The 12,694-nt window shown below is 40.1% G+C and overlaps 1 protein-coding gene across 2 annotated transcripts in view; it reads left to right on the forward strand.

The window, feature by feature from the left end:
* Window positions 1-788: 788 nt before the first annotated feature.
* LOC104380555 (poly(rC)-binding protein 3) overlaps window positions 789-12,694 on the forward strand; it is a 53,795-nt gene continuing 41,889 nt past the window's right edge. For both annotated transcript variants that reach the window (XM_086609117.1, XM_086609118.1), the window contains exon 1: window positions 789-866. In XM_086609117.1, coding sequence (XP_086465243.1) covers window positions 789-866 — 78 coding nt within the window. The remainder of the gene's footprint in view (window positions 867-12,694) is intronic.

A 12,694-nucleotide genomic window follows, 5' to 3' on the forward strand; every position in this document is an offset into this window, starting at 1 on the left:
TGTGGCTTTGTAAATGACTGAAAATCTGCAGTTTGTCATTAGGAATTAAGAATAATCTTCCTTCTACTCAGGGCTCAAGCACAGCTTGGACCTTTGAGGACTGAGCCACCTCTGGGCCCGGTAGACAAAAGTCGGACAGTGCCCAGATTTACAGCAGCAAGTGGCTCTCAGTTACTCGGTTGTCTTTGATAACGTGTCATCCGCTGTTGCTGGTAGGGATCAGTGTCTAGGCTCAGAATTAATTTCTCTCTAGCTAGAGAGAAAACAGAAATATCTCTAGTGCAAGAGCAAAAAAATCGGAAGGAAGTAGTAACAGGGAAAGAAATGAAAGCAGCACCAGGCACCTGTAAAAATGCATATATATATATATATGTGTTGTGTATACCTACTGCAAAGGTTAACAGAGAGAAAGTGCTGTTTAGAAGAAAACTATTGTATTTCACTCTGTTGTGCTCTGTGCTTTCAGCTTTGAAACACAGGAAGTTAAAAGAATTTTTAAGGTTTCAAAAGGGAGTTTGTTTGTAATTGGTGAAGGGCTAAAGAGTTGGTTGGGGAGGGACAATAATCAAAGGAGCCTTTTCAGCACTAAACTATAGTCCAGAAAATCAAAGGGAGGAATGTTAATTGGTTTGTACAACATGATATTCTCAGTTCAGAGTAGCTTCAGCCACTTAATGGTACTTTTTCTTTTTTTCTCTCTCTGTCTTCGTAGGTTGATTAAGTGAATAGAAAAACAAAAAAAAAAGAAAAACGAAGCTGCTTTCAAGTATTGAAGATACGAGGCCAGGATGAACACGAAGGACACAAAAGTGGCTGAAGGAGGTCTCAATGTCACACTTACCATACGCCTTCTCATGCATGGCAAGGTGAAGCATTTATTGTTGCCACAGCAGTTGCCTGTGTACTGAGCGAGTGTGTGCAGTCACCATCAGAGCCTGACAGCAGCATTGGCAGAGGGTCTCCTTCTCCTTTAACTCGAGTAAAAAGCACCATTGCCATGACTGAAAAATCACACCCCCCTCCTTCCAAGGCATCATACTTAAGTTTGCACTGCAGCTCGAGTTTGCTGGAACAAACCTTGCTGGGAACGAACCCGTTTTGAGCAGATCCAGTGACAAAAAAAAGTTTCTTCCTTGACAGTTAGCCAAATTAGGCGGGCCCTTGAGTAAGGCTGACCTACATATGGCTCACCTTTCTCATCATTTGCTGGATTCTGCAGAGATTTTTTTAAGATACCAGAATATTGATGTGAGTGAAATAATTGTTGCAGAATTACTGTCTGTTTCTGTCGAATGCAAATGGGATAGTTCTTTGTTATTCTGATGCAGCATCTGATTAGAGCTGATATATCCCTGATATACCAAGCAGTCGTCCAGGTCCCCTGCGGGTTTGTTTTGGAAGGTTGACTGTCATTTTGTTTCTGTCCAGCACAGCACTTAAACATGCAGATAAGTGTGAAATCTGTGCCACAGACAAAGTGCCAATTCAGTATTGTCAGACTTAACAGTCTGATAGCCGTTTATTTCACATTGCTGGATCACAAAATGAGCTTTCAATTCAAAAACACATTTCATAGGTTTGTTTGCATTATTTGCATCAGGAAACACCAAGCATTTTTAGGCTTAATGAATGAATATTATATAAAGGAGATGATTTAGGCTATTTCTTAACAAGGGACAGTGAATATATGTATATAATTCTGGAGATCAAATTTGTATATATAAATCTAAAGAATATTTTTACTCCTGAAATTTAATTTAATAGCTAAAAATACATTTACATTTTAAAACAGTGCATGCTTTCAACCTGTGGCATGAACACGCATATGATATACCCATAGCATAAATAGGACACTAAGATATCTCTCTCTGTATTTTACTGATGGATCTGCTAAGAAATGTGAGGGGGTACAGTTTAAGTTTGCAAATTAAAACTCTGAAGTTGGGTTATGCCAGATCAAATTACATATTGCCTCAGAAATGATCCAACAATTTTTTTTAATCCCACACCCCTCCTCCGAAATATTCAGGTTCAGGCAGGCATGTGGTGTTTAAAAAGTGCATTTTAAATAGGATTCTGTCAAACAAATTTGATAACAGTCTCACCAAACTCACCTAAAATCTGTGTGCATGTCTCCACTGAAAATTAGGTATTAGGAGCTGATTCTACTTGGTTTTGGTCCCAGTCCAGAAAAGCACTTGAAAATATCCTTATCCTGATGGATATAAGTAGCCTGACTGGTTTCAGTCAAATTCACATGTGCTTCAGTGTGCTTTGCTCTGCTTCTTTCAGAATCATGCCGTTAATGCAAAAATCAAGTATTTATAATTTTCAAAACATCTTAGTTTTTCAAAACAAAAGATAAGTAATCAGAAATGAAATTAGAAAAAGCTAATTTTCTGTGTTAAACATTGATGACTGTGTGCGCAACCACTTTTAACAGTAATTGATGGATGTTATGTGTCCAATCTTCAATGCATATGTAGCCCAAAGGGTCTAAATTAAACCCATAAAAGCTACAAAGTTCAAATTTTAAGTGGGTGTATACCATGCACGCTCAGTTAACAAGGTGCGGTGGGTATACTGTTAATTGCACTATGTTCTAATCATGTATCCTATTGTGCCTAAGTATTGCAAAGGGTACATTAAACCAGAATTTATTTTGGTGATAAAAGTCAAGCCTTTATGGTTTCTTTGATGTCATTTCTGTGATTTAGAAATGCTAATATAGAGGAATGAAGGATGTCTGAGTCAATATGAACTCAGTGTGAGAAGGTCACTCTGAAAGCTGCATGTGCCTTTGAAAAAGAAGAAACATGTTTCTAGGCTTTTCCTCAAGATTTGTTGTGGTAATGACATCGGTGGAAATTGCTGATCTCTAATTAGCATTTCTAGACAAAACAATTAACTGAAGCAGAGCTTGGACTGTAAATAACTGGTCATAACCTGAAAGAGAAGAGAGGAATTAAAAGGTTGTTTTTAAAAATAACAGTAGCAAACTGGATTCAGTTAAATAATTTTAGAGTTATTTCAATTTTAGAGTCATTTCAAAGTTATTTATTTATTAATGTGTTTCATGGAAATATGAAGGTCTAGCCCCACTAACCTTAACTCTTATCTCTAAACTTTTATTACCAGTGTACCTTTGCATAGGGAAAGTCTATGGGCTTTGTGATAATTTGCATTCATTTTGATTGAAAGTCCATAACTTGTGCGGCTGTGCTTAGTTATCTCAGCTGTAAATCCTGCAGACTTAGGAAATCTTCAGCATCTTCTTTTCATGTGATTTGTATAGGGGCTTTAAGTCCATGATGGACATCTTTACTACACAATTAAACTAAATTCTGTACCTACAGACAGAAAAATCAGGATTTGTATGAATGGACAGACCTGTGCAAGAGGGTAGGGAATAAAAGAGCATCTTTAACAACAACAAGCAAAACAAGTAGCAAAAATCAAAACCAACATTAGTGTCTGGTGAAAGGAAAACAGATGGGAACAGTCCTGAGCTCCACGAGAACCCAGGGCCAGTGCCTCCCTGCAGGTAGGACGGCTCTCATCAGCCTCTTTGCTTTATCTTCCTTTGGGGAAAGAAGTGGCCATAGGTCTAGCCAAGCTCCTGCTCCTGTGTGCAGCCTCCTACTGAAGAGGACCCGCTGCGCCGCTCCTCCGCAGTGTAGCACGATCTGGGAGCAGCTGGCTGGCAATGAGGCAAGGCACAGCCTTGGTTTTCTCAGGGCAGAAAATGTGATGTTAAGGGAAAGCAGCAATTTTTTTTTATCTGTGAAAACAGCAAAAAAAGCTTGTACGGGCCCAGCAAAAAGCTAACCACTGTGAGGCATAAAAGATTAACTTCAGGGTAAATGTTTCCAGGGCCTGATAATGAAAGGTGTCCTCCTGAGCCAGGACTCCAGAGGGTTTGTGATGGTGTAAGATGAAAGGCCTGATTTTCATCTTGCACCATGTTACATCAGTAGAAAAGTGACAATAGTGTGACAGCCCCGAAGAGAAACCAGGACCAACACAGAACGTTTCTCATACGTTCTTGCAGTGAATCAGAGGGCAGGTGTTAGGGAGTACGCGACAAGGGCAGCGCTCAGACGTTCTTCACGTCCACAGAGAAGCAACTCTCTCTGTTTGCAAGGAATTTTTAAAACCAAAATTAGGAAAAGCTGCTTCTGCTGATGTGTGAAGGGCGGAAGAGGCTGCCCAGGCATGCTGCAGCATGCATCACTGGAGGTTTTTAAGGACGAGTTAGACAAAAATGAATATGTCCCGTAAAGTTGCCATGGCACTGCAGACTCTGCTGCTTGGGACCTTTTTGGCTGAGTTACCTGAATGCTGCTCTGGAGAGGGCAGGAACAGAAAAGCCTTTTGAAGCATGTGCAGGAGTTGGGTATGTAGAGTATATTAAATAGTGCAGAGATGCATTTTTGTCCTTTATTAATGAGAAGGATGCACCACATTAAGGAATGAAGCTGTTTCATGCATTTCAGTAGAGAAAAACAGGGAATAGGGGCTGGGGCTGTTTATATTGCCCTACTTCTGTATTTTACATCTAATTCCTGCTGTTTCATGAAGTAAAATAAATAAAATCATTGTGTAGGGCAGAGACATGAATGAGTACGGATATTTTATTACCTTTGTCTACTTCAAAAGTATAATTTCCGAGCAGGGTTAGGATATTGTAGGGATTGTAAGATTTCTGCTTCCAGCGAAGGCCAAAGTGGCACTATTTACCCAAATCAGATCAACATTTTTGAAGGGCTTATGGAACACAAATTGAGCGTGTGTGTATTCATGGGCAAACAGTGCCCAGCTATCGGAGCCCTCTGTAAGGAGAGGCAGAGCTCAGACTCCGAAAGAAATGTGCCTTTCACTTTTTCTTCCTTTTTAAATTTTTGTCAAAATCAAACTTCTTTTGTCAATCTGCACGTTATACAGTCTTTGATGGAGCGCAGTGTTTCTGTCTTATCATTCCTTGCTCACCTTTTGCTGAATTTTTTATTCCCATGACTTGTGGCTGAGTTTTTTTCTTGCTTACTGCCACAGGTAATGAGGTTTGAAGACTGGAAAATCGTAGCTTTGCCCACAGGTGTCTGCCAACATAACTTAGTACTTGACATCTGCAGTGCTCTTGTTCTAGTTTTGGCCAGTTCATGCTCAGAAATAAATAACTCTGGAAAAAGCACCTACTTTGACTATACTGGATAATGATTACGTGATTTTGGACTGGTTTGGGTTTGTACACAGCCTATGTTGACAGGCTGATTAAGACCCTAGAAACTCATCATTAAAGGTTAATTTTAGATATAGATGGTAAAGAGACTGCCAGTAGAAAGATGTTAAATTTCAGGAAAGCAGCTTAATGGAGATTTAAAAGTCGTGTCCATGAGGTGGAACTGGAGAAAATGTTCAAATGTGCCAGCCTGGAAAGGGCAGCGGGGTCACGAATCCACTTTGGTCTCCATCTCATAGTGATGGTGCAGGATTCTCTGCTTCCTCTCTCCAGTACAAACCTGCAGAAGAAAAAATGCATCGTTTCCAAAGGCAGTGTGTGAAGCTGTGCATCGATGAAACCATGTTGGGTTCAGTGAAGTCTGCAAGAAACCAAAGTGGAACATATTAACGTATTGAGTCTGAGGAATCTTTTAGAGAAAGGAGATGGAGTTCAGAAAAAGAAAACAAAATGGATTAATGAAGTCAGATGGTTAAGAAGAAAAAGGAAATAATTTACAGTTAGCATGAAGGAGGGAAGAGAAAACTGGCAGAGAAGTAGGAGTCTTGCCACATACTGAGAGGTGTAAATTGGAGACTTGAGGCAATTAACTGGAGAAGGTAATTTAGAAGATACACGTCCAGTGAGAGAAGGAGGTCTGGAAAGCTTAAAAGGCTGAAAGGCATCAGATGTGGCTGTGTCTAGAGAGTGTCACATTAGGGATATGCTGAGCTGGAGAGGAAAGCTATTGCAGCAAAAGCATATGCAATTTTGGATTTATAGCATTGGTGCATCGTGGGACAAAGGGATGGTAATTACCTTACTGTTCTTCTGGCAAAATCACACCTGTGGTTCTGTGCTCAGCAGCAGGTGCCATGTGCATGAGCAATGTTGAAGACTGAACAGAGGGGGAATTGGCAGAAAAATAACAAAGTTTTAGGAGGCTGAGGAGCCTGTGTCTAGCTTTCTTCAGACATTCTTATAAATACCTGAAGTGAATAAATACGAGTGTAATGGAGTGTTGTTATTTTGAATGATGGAAGTGCTTGTGGCTGGAAATAATGGAGTAAAATATATTTTTGAAAATAAATCCTAATAAGGCAATCCCAAGAGAAAATCCTGGAATTGAGATTTTTATGAGGTTCTGGAAGTCTCCTAAGCAGATTTTAAACATGTCTGGGGAAGAACAGCATATGGACTATGTAGAAAGTATAATCTGCATTGATGGAGGAAAGATATGATGACTGAGTGAAGCTTTTCCTTCCCTGATACCATTTGCTCGATGATATGTTTCCCATAGTTTCAGCAGTAGTGAATTAGAAAAATGTACCTGCAGTCAAATATTCAGGCTTGGACAAAACCCCATGAGTGCCTTGATTTTTAGGCGCTGAAATTCCAATACCTACAGCTTAATTTTAGAGGCCCTGAGGAACTCTATCTCCCAATGATTTCAGTAGGATCGGTGGGTGCCTTGTGGCACTGGAAGGACTGGTTACAGAGGACTTAGATCCAGCATCAGTGGTGACTTTCAGACATGTTGGTGATTATTTTATGATGCTATCTATATAATTTTTTACAAGAAAAAGAAAGAAAATTTAGACTCATTAAGGTGATTATTCACACTTAACAGCTCAAAAAAAGACAGAATAAAATCATGGAGAAAACTGCCATTTTCGTCAGTATAGATAATATAATTTTAGCATTAGGCATTTCTTTTAGGGGCCACTTTTTTGTGCCTGCATAATTTCCCCCTGAAAGACTGTAAAGCAAACACAAACAATTTTTCCCCATCTGGAACGTAATGTCCTTCTCCTTCCCCTTTTTTTATTTTATTTTTTTACTTATTAAAATATAGAGTACAACAAAGTACCTTTAAGAATCACCTTGTCAGTAATTTAATCCAAGCCTTAAAATGCCAACCATGCCAGTGTTTGTTCTGTTCTTTCTAGTTTCCACAAACGCTGTGGAAGGCAGGATTGACTGTCCTGCCTATTGGTATTACAGTTCTTGTTTTGTTTGTTTGCATTACTGTGGTACCTAAGAGCTCTAGTCATGCAACAAAACTCTGCATGCAAATACACAACACAAGATGGATCTTCTCTTAGTCTGTTTGTAATAACAGCTGAGAGTTTTTCACTAGCCCAAAAAATCAGCGGAAAGGACAGAGGTCTTTTCCCCTAGCCCCTGAGCACTGCATGTCCCTAGAAGCAATCTCCATAGCCAAATTTTCCCACTTCTGTCAAACAGAATCTCTTCATCAGTCCACAACTGTAAGGAACTGAGATTGCAGAAGGCCCAAGCCCTGTTCAGTGCTGCTGCTTCAGCATCACAGGCAAAGGGACAAGCAAAGGGACTGAACCAGTTTTTGGTTTGTTTGTATTGGGGAAGACTGGGAGGTTTGGTGTGAAATTGAATGTGAATTTGTTACCTATCTGCTATCAAAAAGCAAACGAGAAATGCCCATTCACTCAGCTGCCCAAAAAAATAGTAGATGGACCTGTGGAAGATTCACAACACTGGCATCTCCATCAGAAAGACCATAATTTGAAAGTTTCCTCACACACTACCATATTCGTTACCGTGAGATCTGCCTCAGTAAGGGCTTGGACTGCAACACCTTACTAAATTAGGGCATTTAGCATCAGACAGTGACTACTGAAGCATCACCTAGGAACATGAGATCTCCCATGTCAGTGAGGCTAATCCCACATAATCCCAGAACACGAATCAGACTCTCAGTTTATCCGAGACAGCTGTTTGTTCCCTGAGGTAGACACATTACATCATGTTTCCCAAAACTGACTTTTCTTCCAGTCTTTGAAAAATAGTGATGCCCTGTGTGCTCCACGAAAACACATTGTTCAGAGCATCTTCATGGAACATGTTCCTGAGGTCTTCCATGCAAGCATATTCATAAATTTACAAAACTGTTGGCAACCCTATCCTCAGAACAAGGTGAAGAGAGAGTGTTGGGTTATGTTATGTCTCTTTAAGGATGAGAGAAAGACAACTGGTGCTGGTCTAGAAAACTTTATCAGCGCAGATGTTCTTTGCTGTTGCCAGGATCCCTCCTTGTCTCGTGACGGATGTGCTTCCCCACCATGGAAGGCTGTGTTTCTTTCCTTTTAATGCTTTTCTAGCAGGCTTTTTTGTTTGTAGAGTCCAGTCCTACTGGTTCTACCTTATCCTTGCTCATAGAAAACAGGTAAGCGTATGCAATCAAAGCATTGCCTCAATATGCTGCAGGCTTCAGGATGTGGCCTATGCTTTGTCAGATGCTTTGGGGTGAAAATATATATTCTTATATTATTTCTTAAACATGTTTTCCTCCTAGGCGTAGCTTTATCTCAGAGCTCCTGTGAGGTTAGTGTTCCATTTGCCCCATAGCACTGATGATAGAAGCTGCATGCCCCATGGTAATACAGCAAAGCCTATGCTTTTCTATGGTTCTGGAGTAGCTACCTAGTTTATTTGGATTTCCTGGGATGCAGTAACTATTAAATTAGCCTCACACTTAGAAAAATGATGAAATTTCACACATTATGTTTACAGATCAAAGGTTAATCTTTAAACCAAGGATTGTTAAGCCTCATGTTTTCTTAACGTGACTATCTTCTTTCTCTTGTTATCCGAAAGGCACACCAGATAATTGATTAGGAAATAGCTTTCTCCTACAACTTGTTTTACATCTTTGTTTAGTCATTTGCACCATCGAGAGCCCTGTGAAAGCCTTGGCTCACAGACTTCTCAGCTGCCACCTTTCATTCTGCTGGTGCTGCCTTGCCCTCACGACAGATGATGCAAAAACTGCAGAAATAGATTTGATGGGCCCACCACTCCCCAAGTGTTCGTTAAGAGAAAAACTCATCCCGTTCATATGAATAAGATGCACAAACAATGTTATGGGCTGCATTTCAGCATAAAAGAAAGCATCTCCTGTTCTTACCATTGCTTTTCCTGAAGTTCTCTGCAATCAATTCAGTGGTTGGCTGGCAATATACTTTATTGATACTGAGCAGTCTTCCAGTGTTGGTTGGTGAGATTCACCTCTTGTCATTTTATCTGTTTTATTAGAAATGGCTCACTAAAGAAAAAACATAGTCATAAATCAATTCAACCCCCCCAGGCTTGAGAATTATTTTCAGGTTATCTGAAATCAGCATGTACATTTCAGATTTTCGTAGGGTTTTCCAAAGTGATGGTGTTGGAGCCCAAGTGTGAGAGTGTCCTGCCTGAGATACTGTTAGCTGGAGATATGCCCTCTGGAAGGCAGTACCTGGGCTGGGTACTCAGCATAATCTGAAACTCAGGCCCCTTTGATGAATCTCAGGATAGGCTCTCCAAATTGCTGTCATTTCTTGAAGAAAAGTTGATATCTATTTAGTGCCTGTATGTATATATTGACTTCATACACAAATATATAAATGTACGTGTGTGTTTGCATATGTGTCAGTGAATATGGGCACACGCACACTTGCAGCTTTTCGGAGTCATCCTGTTCATCCAGCACCATTGCTGTGGCATATTTGCTTCTGACAGGTGGTTGTTTATGTGTTGAGGCTCAGGAGCTTGGGTAGTACTTTTAGCTTTGACATCAGTCTGCCAGATTGCCTTGGACCTCTCTCTCTCTGTGAGCTTTAGTTCTCCCATTTATAACTTCTTCTTTTTTTGTGCACTGCTTTTTGATCAGCTGTTGAAATGTGATTATATGAAGCCCAGTAATTGTTACCATATAGCTTATTTTCCCACTGTGTTTACACATAGATGGTTAGTCAATAAATCTATCTGAAATTGATCATAAATACTTAACTTTAGCTTATATTCCTGAGCACTGGAAAACAGCAAATGGTTCAAGAGTTATTAGTACATTCTAGTAGGCATTTATTCGCTAGGACAGCTAAATCAAACTCCTGTCTGACCTGTGCTGAGGCTGAATTTGACATCAGCTGTAGGATTCCTTTCACCAGACTTCAGGTATGTTAGTGTCAGTCTAGGTATCTTCTACTGCAGATGGAGAAAGACGAAATCCTCAGGAGTATACTTCTTCCCTCCTCTTTTAGGAATATCCTAAATCATCCCTCTCCCTGGCCTGCAGAGGAGGCTGTGCACCTGGCTTGCACTAGACTCCTGACTTTTAATGAACAGATGTAGGTGATAGATATCCCGTCCCTTCAGTTTTCTGCAGTTAACTACAGCACAGTTTGGTGCCTGGCAGATTCAGAAACATTTTCAGAAGAAGATAAAGCCTGCAAAGTAACCTTGCCCAAAAATATTGATAAAACTTGAGTGTCATAAAAATGATGTTAGGTATCTCTTTGAGCACTAAATGTAATTTAGGGTGATATAAGAATCTATATGAAACAAATATTGGACTGTATAAAGAAGCATTAAAGATTTGATGAAGTAGCATTGGTAGTTTGGAGAATAAGGTGTAAAGAGTCTTCTGATTTAATCTGTGGCTGAAGTAGGTTTCTCATCATAATTAAAGACACAATCTGTTATCACCAGTACTTATGGGAACTTTCCTAGAAACAGCTAAGGCCCAAAAAAGGCTGAAGTGACCCGTTTAGAACCATTCTAGATTTTATATTTTTTTTTCCTAGTAATTTGTACGGATCAAGGATTCTGAAAAAATTAGAAATATCCATATGAAGTTAATGTTTCTCTTTCCGCCTGCACCCTTCCCTCACATTTCCAAGAAGAATCCCAGATCCCAGTGCAGGGGGAGAGGTGGCATTTGCTGGGATGTTTTGAAACTACCTCCTTATAGAATAAGCTTTAAATTCACGCTTTGAGGAGGAGAATGTTTGAAGGACTCTATAGCATTACAGTGACATTTGCTAGCATGTTCCAAGGAACTGGTCACCAGTCTCTGAAATATTTTTTCTCAGTGAGATTCACACTGTTCATTTCCCAGTCCTTTGGCAGCTTGTACTCTTTGGTAATAACAAGGTGATGATCAGTCAGGTGGAATTCCTGTCCCCACTGAAATCAATAACAAAACTCCCATATACTTCAATGGAACAAGCAGCTTGAGAATCCTAGTATTTTATGCTCTCCTCTGCTTGTTTAAATACTCCAAATTTCCTTGTTTGAAATGGACCATCTTTTTTACTGGAGCTGCAAATGGTATATTGCTTTTCTGTTTCCAAAGTGAAAGTATCTTCTCCTGTTTCCAAATTGAAAGTATCTTTTCCTATTTCCAAGGAAAATATCTTTGTACTTATTAGCCATGACCCATCCATGCATTTCTGAAAGAACAGTATCTGTCATTAAAACCCAGGATGATCAAATGGATTGGGACAGGTTTCCTACTAAGTGTATACTGGCAGAGACTTGCAGATTCAGGACCAGGCCTACAGCTTCTAATGAAACTTCAGATATACAAAACCTGTAATTACACCACAGACTGAAATACAATTGTTTGCCCATACCAATTGAAACACAGTATGTTCACCCATAGCAAAAGGTCCTTCTACCTCCTAAGAGCCTGTTTTACAAAAAAAAATTTTTTTATTTCTGAAAGCTTTGACTGAGAAGAACAGAAAAAGTTTTTAAGGTAAAACTGCTGAATGTGCTGAGTAGGAACTACTAGACATGAGGGGTTCCCAAGGCTTATCATCGAGAGTGTTACTCCCTGCATTGTTTGATCCCATTCAAGAGTTACAGGCAGGTTGGCAAAGTTACAGTGATAATATAAAAAAATAGTAAGATCTTAAAAATTTTGTCGAATGGATGTCCCAGATTTGTGTTGCTGCTGCCAAAAAAGCTCCACCTCATTAGAGAGCCTACACAGCATGCTAGTACGGCTGTCTCAGCCACAGGAAAAAGCATGACCTAAACCCACATAGTAAGAGACACAGGATAATTTGGTCACAAGACACAAAACTGCAGTGAGTCCATTTCATTCATTCCTCTTCTCACAGAGCTGCTTCTTTGCATGGTATGTGCAGATGTACAGACGTCTCTCAGTCGCCAGATGGACACAGGAAGCTTTAGTAAGAACAGTTGCTCAGCTATGTGAAGTATAAAGGTCTATTGTACATCAGCCAGCAGCACTACAGGTTTGCAAAGCAGATACCTGTGGAAGTTTTGCAATGCCTGTCTGGACAATATCTGTTCTTTGGTCAATATGTGCAAGAGAGCAGAATCCCATCTTGAAAGAGAAGTAGAAAGGGAAATAAGAAAGGGAAATGGGAAACAGAAGAAGCAGATTTTGAAAATAAAACCTGGGAAGGGGCCTCACCGAGGTGAGGAACTTTATGGCTAGTTAGACATTGACTTCAGTGGGTATAAGGCCATGTTCAAAGAATCACAGACCCATGGAGGTTGGAAGGGACCCCCAAAGGTCTCCAGTCTGACTTCCTGAATCAAGCAGATCCTGTTGGAGCAGGTTGCTCAGGGCCTTGCCCAGGCTGGGTTTGGACACCTTCAAGGATGGAGAATCCACAGCTTCTCTGGGTGCCTGTTTCAGTC

The sequence above is a fragment of the Tauraco erythrolophus genome, chromosome 3 (genome assembly GCF_009769465.1).
Source record: "Tauraco erythrolophus isolate bTauEry1 chromosome 3, bTauEry1.pri, whole genome shotgun sequence".
Taxonomy (NCBI): Eukaryota; Metazoa; Chordata; class Aves; order Musophagiformes; family Musophagidae; genus Tauraco; species Tauraco erythrolophus.